General features: G+C 42.3%; 1 protein-coding gene across 1 annotated transcript; it reads right to left on the bottom strand.

Moving 5' to 3' along the window:
- Positions 1–3,121: 3,121 nt before the first annotated feature.
- Positions 3,122–17,845, bottom strand: LOC130417439 (interferon-induced very large GTPase 1-like). Its single transcript, XM_056743001.1, has 11 exons — positions 17,491–17,845; positions 16,840–17,173; positions 16,602–16,730; positions 12,435–12,504; positions 10,175–10,262; positions 9,515–10,072; positions 8,715–8,794; positions 7,030–8,526; positions 5,171–6,975; positions 3,681–5,059; positions 3,122–3,601 (listed from the first exon to the last, which is right to left on the bottom strand). The coding sequence occupies exons 1-10, from the start codon at positions 17,843–17,845 to the stop codon at positions 3,694–3,696; spliced, it is 6,282 nt and encodes a 2,093-aa protein (XP_056598979.1). The 3' UTR covers positions 3,122–3,601; positions 3,681–3,693.
- Positions 17,846–18,398: the final 553 nt, after the last annotated feature.

The raw sequence follows: 18,398 nt of genomic DNA, 5'->3' as shown, positions 1-18,398 counted from the left end.
AATTAGGCTAGTTAAGGAGACAGGCGTGTGTTGCGTAGGCGGCCGCTGTAAGTGGGAAACCCTGCAGATAGATATTCCAGGTGAAACAGAAACCAAATCTAACATTAACTTTGTGAATGTAGAGTCTAACCTGACATTAGCTAGCTAGCTGGCGTTTGCTAACAATAAAAAAAGCTCCAAACCAACTAAAATCATCAACTGTGTTGTTATCCCCCAGCTAACAATTTTACGTTATGAAAACGTTCCTGTAACGTTTCAATTAAGTTTTAAAAACGTTTATGTTCTAACGAATGTTACATTAACAACGCAAAGGTAACATTTCTAATGCTAATGTTTTTAGAACGTTTTGCTAACAATGCAACTACAACGTTTTTAATGCTAACATTTTAAGAACGTTACATTAACAACGCAAAGGTAACATTTTCAATGCTAATGTTTTTAGACATTTTGCTAACAATGCAACTGTAACGTTTTTAATGCTAACGTTTTAAGAACGTTTATAAATTGCAGATAACGTGAGAAAACGTTCTACAAACGTTATTGCAAGAACGTTTTTGATAACTTTGAGAGAACCTTCAGAGAACGTTAGCCAAAGTTACGGGAACGTTCCCTGTTAGCTGGGCCCCTCTGTCCAGAGATTCCGCCTTTGGTGACATATCAAAAGTATGTTTGGCTCTTGGCTTGCCTTCAGTGCTACTTCTTACCCTCTTAAAGACTTAAACTCCTTTAGGTCAAACTGTCCATGTCGCTTGGCCATGATTCTGAAATCACCGGCACCAGCACCAGCACCAGCACCTTAACCTAACTACTTTAATGAAGAAGAGCTAAATAAATAATGTCAACTAAGTAAATATAATGATATTTTTAGTGTTTTGTCGTCTCCCCACGGGCAGTAAGACACAGCGGTGACACTGGTGATGAGCGCGTCCGGTACCATCGATTATTATACCTAAAAACAACACACAAAACATGCTACTGCATAATAGATGCCCTAGCAAGCCTGTTTTCCCGTGACCCTATTAGCAATTAGACTATTACCAGTCATTTATTTCACAAATAGAAATTAGGATGGAGAAGCAAATCTTATCTCAATCACTTACCGCTATCCTGTTTCCTCTTTTACTCCTCTTCTTGCTGCCAGATGGATATGTCCTCTTAATTTTTAAATTAGCAAATGTATCTTCTACTCAACCACAAGTGCTGCTGCTGCTCCAGTTTGAAAACAGCACAAACATGTGTTACATTTCCGTCACATGCTTGCAGTATTCAAACAATTACTTGACGTCTGCATTTATATCTGCAAGACATCTGCAATACATAGTTTGCTCATTTGAAATATGTGTTTGTCCATTAAATCCCCCATGAACCGACAGCTACATCGATTTGAAGTCATTAGTGAGTGAAGGTCTAGGAGGTGATTGGTGTCTTTGCCTTTACAACAGCAACTTGGCCCCCGACCTTGGCGTTGATAGCACCATGCACTTACACCGAGTTACAGGAAAGCTGCAATATAATATAATATAAGGTTCCGTTACTTTGGAATGTCGTTGTTCTATGGTTGTACGGCAGAGGAAATTTTGCCATGCCATAGGTTTTGTTGAAAGCCGCCACTTTTTTAGAGTCTGTCTGGGTAATGAATATCAATCACAAAACCATTATCACACCAACAAAATGCTGTAAAAAGTATTTTAGGCTGCTTACTTATGCCTTAAGCACATTTTATGGAATTATTTTAAATTGTCATGAATTTAAAATGGACAAATACATAGCTCATGAATACCCCATAAGCCACTGGAGGCTGCAAAGTTTTGGGTACTTATGGTATTTGATTTGCAAATACTTATATTTTAATATTGTTAGACAGAGTGCAAATGCTTAGCAATGACTTTTAAGCATATACTGTTTATGATTATATGAAGTAATATATGATCTGCTGTGTACAGAGATGTTTATTTTGGTTCCATGAGTGATTTTGATCCACTTTTGAGACTGACATTGTTAACAGGTCCACTGGTTTGCTTACGATCGCAGTGATACTGTATGAGGTGGGTTGGAAGTGCACAAATGGTGTTAACTGGAAAACTGAGCTCAAAATAGACAGACTGAACAACACATTGAATGGTTATTTCGTTTTTTTACACCAGTACTTTACATGTAATTGAGTTCATTTTCACCAATGTTAATGTAACTGTACTGAAGGAGCTGGAAGGGACATCTTGACAGTGGCAGGGAACACAGGGGAAGATGGCTGGACTGGTCAGCGTGGAACCGACAAGTTTACGCCCCCCCCCCAAATTTTTTGAGGCGCAGTCGACTCTTCTACTTCGCCCACAGCGAAGGTGGACCCGCTCAACGCCAGAGGCAGCTCTACAAAGTCCATCATTTACATTTACGCATTTGGCAGACACTTTTATCCAAAGCGACTTACTTGCATTAAATTATCCTATACATTTGTTTCCAAGTATGTGCAATCCCCTGGGATCGAACGCACAACATTGGCGAGATAAGCACCATGCTCATAGCACTGAGCTACAGGAAATCTATATCTCCCTTGAGAATCAAACGGGCAACCTGTGATTGAAGTGATTCGTTTAAGCTTTTACGGTAAAAAACAATGAGTTACTTATTTGGGTAGTAGGTTTGTGGAAAAAGATCCCAAAAGTCCTGTGTATGATTCTCAGGGGTGCGGGAGTATTAAAAGACCACTTCTAAACAATAATAATAATAATAATGAGGAGCAGGGCTTGAGGAAAATCAGCTTTATTTAATTCAGGATTAACATCACACACTTTAAAACAACTAAGAACTACAAAATAGCTTTGGATTGATTATGAGTACAAATTAAATTATTTATTCGGGTAACATAAACATGCACTAAAAGAGATTAAAATAATTAAAGATAGAAAGTGTTTGAAAAGATAGACCTTATATTTCTCCAGTTTTGCTATGATTAAAGAACAGTAGTAGTTCACTTTCAAAAATTCTGTCATCATTTACTCACCCTATTGTAATTTCAAACCTGAATGACTAAATAGGATATTTGAAGAATGTTGTTAACAGCCACATTTTCACTTGCAATAGTTATAATAGAAGTCAATAGGGGGCTGTGCCGTTCTTTTTCCAACATTTTACAAAATATCTTATTTTGTGTTATGCGGCAAAAAATAAGTTCATAGAGGTTTAAAATTATGGGTGTGTAAATGAAGACAGCATTTTCATTCAGAAGGTTTACTACTCATTTAACTACAGTCAGAGAAATACACCCTTATTAAATTTGAAGATTTAATAGTACTTTAAATGATTTGGTCCTGTGATGTCTTTGACTTGAGCATCTGTTTAAAATCATGCATCTGTACTAAGCTCGAATTCAGTTTTACTCACTTTTTCTGGTGTGAAACATTTATTTGTCACTTGTTGAAATAGATGTATACCAAGAATGATTACAATTTCAAATTATTTGTATGGCCTATGGATATTTTGTCTGAGATTAATTCAATATACATTTTCCATTGCATTTACAATGATTTGTCCTACTACAGCTCTCTTTGTCCTGATCAAGTAATCCAAATGAAGTCGGTTTTTATGATTTATCACAAAACGCCTGTAAAACAGTACAGAAATTAGTTAAAAACACTTAAAACAGAATATTATCTGCAAATATGATACATATATTTTTTTACTTTTATTTCTCCATTAGAGGTATTTATCCAAACTCTCAATAGCATCCTCTTTTGTGTACTGTCTCCATTCATGTGGAATCTCACCATTACCCTGGAATGTTTTATTGTAGTACTTTTCCAGGTCTTTCTGGAACCTGCACACAAACCACTTCCAGTACGGCAGCTCTGAGAGGTCTGGAGTGATGCTCCAGTTAGCAAATTTAGGACCTCCTTTTCTATATTCTTTCCAGAGGACTTTACTTTCAGACGAATTTGGATGAAATGATTGATCACTTGTTACTGCTGTTGTACAAATACAAAGAGACAAGTTTGTTGTTCTTCTGTAAAACCAACCATTCAGTCCAGTGCTACGATGGAAAGGAACGCTGTGATCTCCAGAATGATCTTCCATTGTGTTGGTGCAGATGGCTTTACAGAAGGGACACTGAACCCAACAGCACTGACAGAAGTGATCGATCAAAATCTCATCTGGTTTCTTCCTGCACTTTTCCATTTTAATGTCATGAATGCTTGAAAAACTGTTTCGTAGCTTTGTCATCATTTCATTCAGACTTTCACTCAAATGATTTCCAAGAAAATCTAAATCTGTAATTTCTGTGAGATCAATACATGCCTCTCCTGTGAATTTCAAATCATCTGTGGATGTTTTGATGAAACTTCTGAACCACATGTTTCCATCTCCTCCCTTGTTTTTGACCTCCTCTGTCACTGTATGAACAGCATTACTCACAATCTGCTCTTTCTGTTGTAGATTTCCTTTGAAAATGTTTAGAATAATTTCACTTTGCTCAGTGAAGTATTTGCTCACTTCAGATGTTATGAATTGTTTGAAGTGTTCTTTGGGTTGATGGATGTATTGTATGTACTGTTTAAAATCATCTTGCTCTGCGAGGGATTTCAAGATATGTTTCTCCAGATTTGATCTGTTGTATCGTAATGCTTGTATGTCAGACCTCATCTGTGCTGCCAAATGAATAGCAGTTTTGTTGTAAACTTCTTCTAGGATGGACGGTTCAAGTTTGCTGCATATGAAATCGATCAGTATGATTGTGGATTTTGGTCCACTGCAGTAGTTCTTGAAGACACTGTAATATTGAGTTTTCTGCTTCTCAAGATAATTTTTTGGATCATTTGATTCCCTGAATTTCTTGTGGTGCTCAGAAAATTTCTTTTTTGCAATGTCACACACATAGAGAGAGAGATCTATGATAAACTCTCTTTTAAGTTTGTATGTTTGGTTCTCTGATTGATGTTTCTCTACAGACTTTCTAACACAGTCTACTATTGCTTGAATGTAACTGTCATTGTAGTCCTGTCTTTTGACTGGTGATTTCTCCAATATTTTCTGACTTTCCTCAATCACCTCACAAATCATTTGCCTTACCGAGGCATGATATTCAGCATTTAAGATCTTGTTTCTTGGTTTCTGTCTATTCCCTGTAACATATGAAATAATTGTTTTTGTTGGATTCACTACATACGACTGAAACAGTCTGCTCTTGCTTTTCTCCGGGGTTTCCATAGTTTTCTCTATAGACACAGTATCATCAAATTTCTCCAGTTGCTTCTGAATTATAATGTAGTCATCATAATCCCCCTTGATGACCATCTGTTTAAAGTCTGTCAGATTTAGTCGCTCATTAACAGAAGTCAATCCAAAGTTTTCCGCTAAAATCTTTATGAAATCCTCCCAAAAATTGAAATCTTCCAGGTCAGGAGTATCTTCTGACATCTCATTGACCCATTTACTCCACATTTGGTCAAATTTCTGCTCCAGAACATGGACAGGTTTGTCAGTTCCATTACTTTTCAGACTCAAAGCAAGTTCCTTGCTCTGAGTGAAAAGCATATTTTCAAACTCTATCCTTTTTTTGTCTAGTTTCTCTCTTGCTTTCTTCTGATCAATCTCTTTATCCAACTTTCTTTTTGTTTCCTTCACCAGGTCATCATGAAGAACTTTAATTTGAGTTTCAAATCTTCCTCGCCATTGAGACAGAATGTCTTTGTCTTTGTCTTCATCAAAATAAGACTTCATTGATTTTTCTACTTCATCTTTATGTGTTTTAATTTCTGCTATCAGGTCATTATTATGAACCTCAGTGTTACCATTCGCGATTCTATTGTAGAATTTTTCTTCAGTACTCAACATGGCACTCCTGAGACTCCAGGTCCAGTCGCTATATTTAGTTTCCAGTCTTCTATAAATAGAAATTTCTAGTGTGTTTTTGAAGCTGAAAACAAAGTTTTCATTCAGCAGTGCAGTCCAAAGATCATCAATACGCATTTTGAACTGTGACAGTGTGATGCCTCTTGATCTTGAACATTTGGAGAGAATGGTGTCTTTCAACTCTTGAATGTTTCTGCTGTAGTTTGGGTTTGGTGGAGCCATAGGTGGGCTTCCCTCCCAGAGCTGTGAAAAATATTTCACATCATTGTGTACATCAAATGCAATGACATCACTGAACATTTCTGTATCAGAGTTTTCCTCTTTAGCAGCAAGTCTTGTCATCTTATCCAGTTTTTCCTGAAGTCGTCTCCTTCCTTCCATGTTTTTTTCTCCAGCCATGACATCTGAAACATTCTGATGTACAAACATACAACTGGGATTCAGTCTGACCTTCTTCATTCTCAAAAAGGCCTGAACAACAATCTGGAGAGTGTCCTGCATCTCAGCTGTGTTTTCTCCAAAGATGTTGATTAATGTCATATTTCCAAGACCAACAACAAATGTGGCCAATTCATTATCATGATTTCTTGTTGATGTCCCATCAAATTCTATAGCACGAAGACCCTCAGTATCAACAACCAGAATAAAGTCAAACTTTAGCTGTTCTTTCATTTTCATTTCATCTGACACTTTGACCAGCTGCATGAAAGCTCCTCTGGTGCACCGGCCGGCACTGACAGCAAACTGCAGACCAAACATGGCGTTCAACATGGTGGATTTCCCAGAGCTCTGAATCCCTAAAACTGACAGCACAAAGACTCTTTTGTCTCCCAGTTTCTTGATGAGTTCATCTAAAACAGCAGTAACCCAGATCATAGGAACATGAGCAGCATCTCCATCCATCAGCTCCAGTGGAAATCCAGACATCATCATCTTTGCTGCAAGACCAGGAAGAGTTCTGAAGTCAATCATCAGGTTTTTCTTCTTGTTCTTCACTGATGAACATGATTCATATATCTGACCGACCTCTCTCAGTATGTGCTCCAAACCAAAGGGCGCCGCTTGTAGATTCTCAGATATTCTCTCAAGTTTTTGTTCAGCTGTCAGTTGATGAGATCTATCATGTTTCTTTTTAAGATCTAAGACTGTTGACCACTTTTGATCATACTCATGATGAAGTACTGAAATACTTTCAGTGGTGTAGTCATCCATTAGAATCCCAAGCCACTTAAGAAAATATCTTTTCTCTTTTTCTTTAAGTGAATTCAGTTCTTTGATAAAGGTTTGAATAAATTGGCTTAGATCACATGTTTGCTGCTGTTCGCGGATTTTCTGCATTTCAGCTTTCTTATCACTTCTATTTTTTTCAATGTTGATACTCTTATTTAATTCACTCAATGTTGGCTTGTGTAGTTCTTTATTCTTCTGGCACCACTGATGCCACAATTTTCCCTGACACGGCAGAAATGATTCTTTGATTTCTGTAAGATCTTTACTCTCCAGCAAACGCATCATTTGCTGCGCTGCATCTTTTCCTCTCCTACAGTCTTCATCAGTCTTCTCATCTACTGTGATGTGTAACTTCTTTGCCACATCTTCAAGCTTGAAGAGGGAAGATGATTCTGAGGATGAGAGTCCATTATTAACAGCAGTTTTAAGTTCTTCAAAGACAGTCGATTGATTTCTGTTTCTCAAACCCATTTTGAATTTTCCTTGGCAGATTTCTGTTAATGATAAAGTATTCTCAGTAAGAAGGCAAATGAGTGGCTTTGATTCCTTGTATAAGCTTTGGATCCTTGTCATACTGTTGTTATTCTCTTTCATTTGAGGTAAAATAACAACATTTACAGAAGACATTTGTGTTATGATATCCAGCTGTTTCTCATAGTCTCCTGCATCACCATGAAGATTGCAGAACGCAACACATTGAGGAAATGTATCTGTTTTCTCTCCAGATGGACAGTACCAGGCGATCTCCACCACCCCGTCCATCAGTATTCTGGTTCTGCTGCTGCCTGGACAGCTTCTGTGGAAGAACGTGTTGTGTTTCTCATTGATCAAACTGTTTATCAACTGCGACTTGGATGAGGGCACAGAGCCAAACCTGAAGAAAGCCACCATTGGTGTTTCTGCTTTGTAGACTTGTTGGGCTTTGCTTATGGTTTGACCTTTATTATCAGTTGTCTTCCAGCTCTTTTTGATTTGTCTAAATGTCCAGAGAGGAAATTCAATATGTTGTTTGAATGGACTTGGTACAAGCAGAGGAAGAGCAAACTGACACTGTGAGAGTTTAGTGACTATGAGCTGCTTTAGGAATCCATCAGCACAATGAAACACAGCCATCTGAGCATCCATTAAGTGAATGGGGTCTAATATGTTAGATTCATCAGCAGGTTTATCAGGTTCATTGAAAATATCATTATAAGCATCTCTCCGACGTTCAGACAAACCATTGCATTTTTGTTGTGTTGTATTCTGTTCAATATTCTCTTTAATTTTGATGCACCTTGCTCTGTAGTCCATTAAAAGTAACTTTTGTACAAATGTATGAGCAAATTTGTCCTCTGCGTAGAACTTTTGAGACTGTGAATGTTCACTTAGCTGAAGAAAATCTTGTGTTTCCAGGTTTTGATATTTGCCTTCCAAATGAAGTCTGCCCATCAGTTCCTTTGCAGACAGCTGAAAAATACCACAATATTGTACGTATAGCCAGTATAACGTGATTATTGGAAAGAGTGATAATGTGTACATTTATAGGTATTTTTAAAATGTTAAAAAGGAAAGAGTCAAGTCCCCAATCCCTATTTGCATGGGTAATTTATACATATACCTTCTCATTTATACAAATATTTCACATATCATCTTACTTTTGGTCGGTTCCCTTTCTCAGGTTGGGCAAAGTTCCTCAAAGGCTGCGATGCTGTGTGCCTAATGCTTTTTTTCAGGCCTTTTTATGAGAGAAACATTAATGAGGAAAAAAACTTGGAATTTAGCTATTACCACAGATATATCCCACTTTATAGTCAACATATTACATTCAGATGAATGTTTCGGAAGCACATGGGCTGACGATTCAGACTAATCCTATGCAATTTTACAGGAATTTGTAACTAACCTATTAGATGGCTAATTTAGGCTTTGGTGTGGAGCTTTAAGTGGGAGTACATCCCAAAATGAAAATTATCTGATCATTTTCCCACCCTTTTGTCATTTCAAACCCACAAAAGAAGAGATTTTTATATATATTTGTAACCATGGAACCCATTGCATTTGTTTTGTGTCCATATAATAGAAATAAATGGATTCCACCCTAATTTTTGTAAAAGAAAGAAACTCATACAGGTTTGAAATTACAATAGGGAAATTAAAGAATTTTCATTTTTGAGTGAACTATAATTTTAAGTTTAGTGTTTTCTTTAATAATCATGTTTTTTTACGATTCATTGAACAAATTTATATGAATTTGCCTGCTTTTTTTATAGTTACGAATTTGCGTGAAACCAGGTTGATCTGGGTAACAATACAGAAGTGAGCACAACTAGGTGCTAGATCAGACTAGAAAAATCTGAAGAGGTGCAATGTTGAAGTCTATTATTTTTATGTCTCAAATAAGTGTTCAAATATCAAGATAAAACAAAATGATGAATGAAAAACATTATTTTCTTACCACTTAGAAATGTGTTGTTCTGCAGCTCTGTTAAAACTGCGTTATACATCTTTGCAGTATAGCACTGTTTGTTGTTGTCAATGAACAGTTGTTTAATCTTGTCCATCAATTCTTTCATCTGTGATTGGTTGTTCATGATAATGCTGCAGGTGTGATGTCTTCCTCCACATTTCTCCAGTACAGGGTGCATATATGGGATATTGTGACACTCGTCCTCTCTCTCATAGGTGAGAAGAATCATTGCAAATGAGAAAACTTTGTAACCAAACGTTCTCTGTAGCCATTCAATGCCCATCACAGTATTAGTCAGCTGACCCAGTCGCACAACAAAGATGAAGACATGGATTCCATTTTCTTTCAATATCTGACCAATAATATGATTAGGGTTCTGTAAAGTCTCATGTAAGCCAATCATGTTGATTACTGACACTTGATGTTCTGGTATTTCTTTTGAAACCCAGGCTTGATGTTTTTGTCCAAGCAGAATGTTGTGACATCCATACTTGACAGCAGCAGAGTTTCCAAATAATGCAACGTTCAGTTTAGGAAATCTGTGGTCTAGAGGAAGCGCCAAACATTAAGAGTGACACTATAGGAAGAACCAATCTGATCATCTGTGGTTATGTTTTTATATGATATCATGTAGTTGTGTTTTCGTACCTGCTTTGCTCTGAGATGGATGTGAAGGTACATGTGCAACGATTCTCTGGCCTTTAGGTTTGCTCCGTTCTGAATTTATGTTATATTCCTGAAAGAGAAATTGTACTTATTACCAGGGATGCACACAAGTGGTGCGCAGGTGTGCATGCGCGACCAAAATAAGACATTTAAGCGCAGGTGGTGGCATTTTCCTTCCTAGATTCTTGGTTTAAATATCTTACTTATTCATATTTTTTATTGTTTTCTTTTTACCTGTTATTAAGATTTTTTTTAATCTATAGCTTAGTTAACTGTTTCAAGTTTTGTGTGTCAATATGCAGCCGGCAGTCAAATCCGCTACTCCCAACCTTGCTCACAGAGCCTGCTGACATCAGTCCTTATACTTGAATTTTGCTTTTAACGTAGTAGTCAAACTAAAATTGTATAGACATATAACTTTTGTTCCCAAGAATAACTGTGCAATCCATGATATTATTGGAAATTCGCTTATGACTTGTTGATAGTATATCTAAAGTACCTCTAGCTCATCTGTAAGACTTGCAATAATAGCATGAGTTGTGCAGTTTTTAAAATGCCTATTTATGTGTGAACGTGTATGTGTATAAGAGCACTGCGTTAAAGCTTGAGCCCACCAGGGCCCGACAAATTGTCATTGTCTCTGCAGGGCGGTATCAGTTACGATAACTGTACTCTGACAGTACAACAGAATAAGGGTACGTTTTTGATTTATTATGTGTTCAACGTCATGCAGATCCCTAAAATTATGATATCAAAGTGATACAAGAACATAAAAAAAGCTTTCTTCTGTGGTGCATCATAGGGAGATCCTTCTGCACGGCATGATGTCTGACAAACCTAATATTTGGAGCAGTTTAAATGCATGTCATCGTGTGGCGTAAATCTAATTCTTTTTACTATGACAGCTGAAGCTAAAGGAGGAATTTTAACAGACACGTGCCTGAAATGCATTCAAATCCACACTCTGGCATGGTTGCCAATCAGATTGCCTTCTGTGCCTAAGCAACAAACAAAAAATACTCTAACATTTATCTGAACTAAGGTAATACAGACAATGAAACAAAATATATCGAATTTACCATAAAAATAACCTGAACTATTTTAATTGCTGCAAAATTTTGACTCGGGCTGAAAATTCTGATATGCTGTCGGACAAGAGCCAGGCTGGGACATCAGCATCTCGATCCAACGCCGGGCTAGCGCCTAAATGTAAGGTGCTTGCAGGGCTCTAATGTGTATGTATACGTTTTGCCTTCCTTTACATGCCCTATGTTCTATGACTTTTTTAGGTCTCATATTATTTAATATGACTTTAGTATAAGCGCTTGAAAAATTCAATTGCATTTTATTGAAGTCTCACTTGACAAGATTTCATGACATAAATTGGTTTTTCAATTCCCACTAGAGGATTTTCTAGGACATAATCTGTGTTTTGAACATTCAATGCAGGATTGTCAGTGCCATCATCTGGTTTTTGAACATTCGCTGGGGGATTTTCTTTGACATCATCTGATGTTTGAAGACTCACTGTAGTATTTTCCATGATTTCGTCATCTTTTTTATGATTCTGTGGAGGATTTTCCATGACATCAAATGGTTCTTGAAGTCTCTTTAAAGTTTCCACTGAAAGACACAGCATTTCAGTTTCCACTGGAAGATTGTCTGTTTCCTCTGGAAGATTGTCTGTTTCCTCATCTCTTATTTGAAGATTCATTCTAGGATTGTTCATGAAATCCTCTGTTTTTTTAACATTTACTAGAGGGTTATCCATGACATCAACTGGTTTTTGAAGTCTAATTAAAGTTTCCACTGATCAAAACAGTTTTTCAGTCCCCACTGGAAGATTGCCTGTGAAATCATCTCTTTTTTGAAGATTTACTGGAGGTTTTTCTGGTTCGTGGAGAAGTTTTGAAGACATAATCTGCAAAATCCATTTATATTATTAATGTGAAAATTTGTTGACATTTATTAAACAATTTTGAATAGTTCTAATCATAGACAAGACTAGACTAGCACATAATACGGTATGTTTTTTTATTAAAATAAGTTTTACTCATACTTTCTAATATATTTTTTTGTATTCATAATACATTATTAATGCAGTTGACAGAAAGTTAATTGCAGGTCTGTTGAAGGTGTAAGGTAGTTGGAATAGTGTTAAGAACTGAGTTTGTTTTTGGTGCTGGGACAAAAAACAATAAAACCCCATTCTTTGCTAGATCTTGTGGAATGATGTCCTGACCTCCCCACAGGGGTTGATATCCATGACCTGAACCCCTCTTCTCATCACACCTCTCCCCTCCTCTTCATCTCTTCAAGACATGATCATTGGAAAAGTGCTCACTCATTTTATTCTGTGTATATCATTTATGAAGACTTGAACATCATGTTTTGTATTGTTTTAAAGGTCAGGGTGCAATGGGTAAAAGGATGTATTTCTTTCAGACCTAACAAAGAGTGTATTAGAGATTTTTTACTTTAGGACAATACCTGCACTCCTCCAAGAGGAGTGACTTTATCATGGAATCCTGTTCACAGATAGATTGAAATCCCATTTGATGATTTCGGCAGCCCAAGTTAAATTAAATTTTAAAATAACCATTGTGTTCTTGATTCTTACACAATGACCACTGAATTCATGATTCTTTTTTACATCTGGGTAAAAAGGTGCATTGGCAAAAGACTCAGGGTAGCATCTTTAACCAGAAGTTCCCACACTGCAACTGTGTGTCACATTTTACCAGGTATGATAAACCTTGTGGTTTTATTTTATTCTTATATGTTGATCATCTTCGTTTTCTAAGCTTGAATATGTGCATTCTATGATTTTAATTAATGATGTGCCTGCCTGGCATTGTTATTATTGATTATATCTGAATTCTTCAGAGTCTGTAATTACCGGTAGATTGAAAGGAGGCTGTTTTTAGCGCAAATTAATATGTCTGGATAGGATGGGGGGTTTTGATTTAAACTAAAAATGGGTCACATTTAAAGCTCACATGTACCAGATTTCCACCTATCACTTGCTTTAGCAAGTTGCATGATCGTGGCTGAAATAATAATAATTATGTTTCTTAGCAAGCTTGTGGCGGCCAGACTTTATGATATTATATTAAAATTTGAGTCAGATCGGTCTTAACCACAGAGTCATATAAATTGAACCAAATTGTAACAGTTTTAAATAACTTCATATAGAAATCGCAGAGGAGAAGCAGCAATGGTCTTTTACAAAGGTCCCGGGGAGTGCACTTTTAGCCTGCACACAGAAACGTGTTGGTTATGCATGTACTGTAACCTCTGTTCCCTGATGAAGGGAACGAGACGTTGTGTCGAACCCACAGTTGGGGTTTGACTTGTCTAGACTTGAAAAGGCCAATGAAATTGGCGAATGAAATTTGCATGCCGGACTGCATGCTTCCATTCACCTTTTGGGCTGAGGAGCCTAAGAGCATCTCTCAACTGCTGCAGCAGGCGGCAAGCGTTGTGGCATGAAGGGCAAAACGTCTCGTTCCGTCCATTGGGGAACAAAGGTTACATACCTAACCAAGACATTCCGTTTTTTTCGGTCTCTTGACGTTGTGTCGAACCGACAGATGGGGTTCCTATCGAAAACGCCACAACGCTGTGCCGTTTAATAGCCTTCTTCTATGCACTTTACCTACAGCCCCAAACAGTGTACTGCAAAACCATGTTTTGTGCAGAGTTACTTCTGAGTAAAACGTCTTGGTTACGTATGTAACCTCAGTTCCCTGATGGAGGGAACGAGACGTTGTGTCGAGAACGACAGATGGGGTTCGCCCTTGAGAACCAATCAACTCTGACTACTATAGAAAAGGCCAATGAAATTTGGCGAATGAAATTTGCATGCCGGGCTCCGCCCCCGGATATCCGGTATAAAAGGAAGCCGGCGTGCATCATTCACTTACCTTTTGTTCTGAAGAGCCTGAGAGCCTCTCACGACTGCAGCAGAATACGATACGTGTTTGTGGCATAAGGGACACAACGTCTCGTTCCCTCCATCAGGGAACTGAGGTTACATACGTAACCAAGACGTTCCCTTTCTGTCGGTCTCTCGACGTTGTGTCGAGAACGACAGATGGGGTTGCCTATGGAAAACGCCACAACGCTGTATCGCGTCACAATCTCTAGCGAAGCGACGGTAACAAGCCTGGGCGTGTCAGCTCGATGCTTTCGCGAAACTGTAACCTTCCAGTATGGTGGTCGGGGGGTTCCAGAGCTTTCTTGGAGAAAGATGGGTACAGCCCTGACCGGTAACCTTTCACGGACGGGGCCTTAGCTCTCTACTGGCGAGAGGCCGTCCGGCTCGGGTTTACACCGGGTGAGCGCAACTCTTAATCAGAGAAGCGCTGCAGAGGCCACCTCCTACCCGTGGGGAGGAATATGGTGGATAAGGTATGGTCTCGTCCTTGGAGGAGAACGCATGGAACGTGCGGACTGGGTAGTTAACCGCGGGGTGGAGGTCCACCCGGGGAAGTTCATGGGTTACCAGGAGTGGGAACCATTCTCATGAGGATACATCAGACGGAACAGCCCACGGAGGGGGTGTTACAGACGTCCGGTAGCACTAGGTCCGGTTAGAGCTATCTGTGATAGCTCACATGGTATCCCGGCCTAAGGGGGAAGGCTGCTCTGCCCAGCCAGCCGCCAGGGTGTGCTCGTTTAGTGATGGATGGAATACCTGTTCTTAACCAGTGTTTGGGTAAGAAGGGAGGTTGGTGAGGTACCTATTCTTAGCCATATGTTTGGGTAAGAAGAGAGGTAGATAGCACACTGACCCAACCTAGTGGAGGGTGGAAAGGTGCTTTCGCAGGCATACGCCCCCCCGGATGCCAGTCCTACATGTCGCCACGCAAGACGTGGGCTGACACCGGGTTTACGCAAAGGTTGTTAACCCTTGCGAAGGTGTTTGGGTGTAGCCCAACCCGCAGCTCTACAGATGTCTGCTAGAGAGGCGCTTCTGCCAGTGCCCAGGAGGTGGCTAAAACTCCGTGTGGAGTGAGCCCTCACTGCCAATGGGCATGGGAGATTCTGAGATCGGAATGCCGTCGTAACGGCATCCACGACCCAGTGCGCCAGCCTCTGTTTGGAGACAGCCTTCCCCTTCTGCTGTCCTCCAACAGACACGGAGCTGGTCAGAGCTTCAGAGATCTGCGTGCGGTCCAGCACGTACTGGACACAACACTGATCGGGTTGGGTCTTCCTCCCCTATGGGGAGCGCCTGCAAGTTCACCACTTGGCCCCCGGAGGGAGTAGTGGGAACTTCTTGGGCATGCATCCGGGCCTGGGTCTCAAGATTACGTGAGAGTTTCCAGGGCCGAATTTAGGCAATCCGGGGACACGGAGGATGCTCGGTGGTCCCCTACCCTCTTGAAGGGAGTGAGCGCCGTCAGGAGGGCCGTCTTACTCTGTGAGGAAGATCAGAACCTCCGAGGGGCTCTTGGGGGGCCCTGAGGCTCCCCTGGACCACTTAGGGTCCCAAGAGGGTATGGAGCGGAGATGAGGCAGATTCCGGCCTCTCGCGCCCCTTAGGAACCTGGTGACCAGGTCGTGTTGCCCTAGAAACTTTCCACCGACTGAGTCGTGATGAATGGCAATAGCAACTACATACACAATCAGTGTGGAGGGGAGATGTTAGTCTCCAGTCTCGTAAGAAGGAAAACACAATCCTGATCGAGCACCTCAGTGGGTCTTTCTCACTGAGAGAGACACCAGGACGAGAAGAGGCGCCGTCTAGAGGCGTGTGACCGCCTAGTAGATGGGGCCCTAGCCTGGGTGATGGTCTCTGCCATAGAGGGGGAGTAGCCATCTCAGGATCTTCTCGGTCCGTCTAGAGACCAGACATGGGTGATCCAGAGGTATGATCTGGGATTCCAGAACGTGTCCCTCCCCTGATAGAGCAGGTCCTCTGCCAGGGGAATGGTTCAGGGGGAGTCGCTGTCCAGAGCATCAGCTCTGAAGCCAAGTGCGGTTAGACCGGTGTGGTGTAACCAATAAGCGTCTGTGCAAGAAGGCTCCTGGGTGGGAAGGTGTGCTTCCGCCCATCCCGCGGTCAGCTGTGCGCCAGGATATCCGTGCCGAGGGCAGGGAATACCAAGCGGGCAAATGGTGGTGTTACGGGAGGCGAACAGGTTTACCTGGGGGGAGATGATGCCCCGAAACTTGGGAGAGTCTCTGGCAAACTGGATCGAGTAACCAAGACGGACCGTCCTCATTAGCCTCCGAGACAGTATGGGCAGCTCTCGAGCTCCCAGGGACTGTGACAGGTGGACCAAGGGGACGGTCTGCTTCACCATTCCCACGGAGGGTGGTTCGATGGCTGGCAGAGCTAACCATGTCACGGGGGAACCCCGAAGGGGCCCCAGAGGGAAGGTTGGCTCTGCTCACTTACCTGCCTGGCGGGACAGCTGTACGCACTGTCGATTTGAGAGTGGTAACAGCTGTCGTGTGTACGACCTTACGCCTCGCCAGGGCGTGAGGTCGGTTTTGCCAGGCACAGTCCAGTGGAGTGTGCGATTGGCTAGAAAGAAAAAGCCCAGGGGGAACAGGAAAACTCTCTTTGTGAGTAAGTGGGCGCCAGGCCCTGAAAAGGGCCCGGCTTTAGGGACGAGGCAGGAACCGTCCCATACCGACCGGTCAAAGATGGAGCTGTGAGGGTCGGGCCTGATGTTGTTTCCCCCGGGTTTCTTCCCGTCAGTGTTTCTTCTTCCTGGAAAGCTGCTGACGGGGTGGAGGTCTCCCTTTCGACTTCCTCTTCCGGGATGCAGCCTGGGGGTGCATAGGAACCGGAGCAGATGTCGAAGGGGCCCTGGGCTGTTGGGGTGCAGACATCGCGTGAGAACTCGGAGGCCTGTAGGCGACCGAGTCGCGGCGCGGTAGAATATGGCTTATAGCCTCCGTCTGCTCCTTCACCGCCGAAAACTGCTGTACGAAGTTCTTGACGGTGTCGCCAAACAGCCCACCCTGCGAGATGGGTGCATCGAGAAAGCGGACCTTCTCGGTGTCACTCATCTTCGCAAGGTTGAGCCAGAGGTGTCTCTCTTGGACCACTAGTGTGGACATCGTCCGACCCAGGGCCCGTGCCGTCACCTTGGTCGCCCGTAGAGCGAGGTCAGTGGCAGTACGGAGGTCCTGCATTATCCCTGGGTCGGTCTTACCCTCGTGGATCTCTCTCAACGCCTTGGCCTGGTGGACCTGCAGGATGGCCATAGCATGGAGAGAGGAGGCAGCCTGGCCCGCAGCACTGTAAGCCTTCGCCACCAGAGATGCCGAAGTCTTACAGGCCTTGGACGGAAGGCGAGGTCGATTCCTCCAGGTGGCAGCCGTCTGCCGGCACAGTTGCACCGCAACCGCACGCTCCACCTGGGGGATCTCGACATAGCCCTTGGCTGCCCCGCCATCGAGGGAAGTGAGGGAGCCGGAGCTGGTTTGAGTGGAGCGAGCCGTGAGTGGGGCGCTCCAAGTCTTGCACAGCTCCGCATGCACCTCCGGGAAAAATGGCACCGGGGGTGGGCGTGGCTTGGCACCGCGCTCCGACTCCAGGAACCAAGTATCCAACCGCGAGCGTTGGGAAGGGGGCAGTGGCGTACACTGCAGCCCAATGCTCGCGGCAGCCCGGGTTAGCATGGCGGACATCTCAACCTCTGTATCGTCCTGAGCTCGACCCCCCTGGGGGGGAGCTCGGATTCTTCAGGGTCGGATGCCAGCATACCTCCCTCCGATGCTGCGAGCGACATCTCATCTGCATCACGCATCGTTTCCGAGTGCGTGGTTGAGGATCCGGACGGTGTGCCACCGCCGGTTGGGGAACGGTAGGAAGAGCGAGTCGGGGTGCGAGTGGCCCGTGAGCACTTGGTTGGCGGGTTTACGTTCGCAGAGGTCCCCATATCACTAACGCCGCTAACACAGGCGCGGTAAAAGACGAAAAGTCACAGCCCGGGTAGCAGACGAAATGGTGACTGGTTCCCGTAGGAAGACAGCCACCCGTGACCGCAACTTCTCCATGACCATCCGCCCGCAGTGCGGGCAAGATGAGTCAACGAACGCTGCTTCAGCGTGCTGGACACCCAGACACCTAACACAGCGATCGTGTCCATCCTCCTCCTCGATGAGGGTGCCGCACCCAAGAGAACAGCGGGACATGCCGCGCTGTAGAGTGCTCAGCTCTAAAAAGGACTTTTTGGAAATC

This window comes from Triplophysa dalaica, chromosome 3 (assembly GCF_015846415.1).
Source record: "Triplophysa dalaica isolate WHDGS20190420 chromosome 3, ASM1584641v1, whole genome shotgun sequence".
Taxonomy (NCBI): domain Eukaryota; kingdom Metazoa; phylum Chordata; class Actinopteri; order Cypriniformes; family Nemacheilidae; genus Triplophysa; species Triplophysa dalaica.
This window is presented reverse-complemented; position numbering and strand designations above follow the sequence as displayed.

What these genes read in the sequence shown, in the direction of transcription:
- LOC130417439 (XM_056743001.1), bottom strand. Translation starts at nt 17,845, where the DNA reads ATGTCCGCCATGCTAACCCGGGCTGCCGCGAGCATTGGGCTGCAGTGT. An exon ending in TCGCCTTCCGTCCAAGGCCT is followed by an intron (nt 17,174 to 17,490) that starts GTAAGACTTCGG and finishes CCCATCTCGCAG; the next exon opens with GGTGGGCTGTTTGGCGACAC. An exon ending in GCTCCATCTTTGACCGGTCG is followed by an intron (nt 16,731 to 16,839) that starts GTATGGGACGGT and finishes TTTTCTTTCTAG; the next exon opens with CCAATCGCACACTCCACTGG.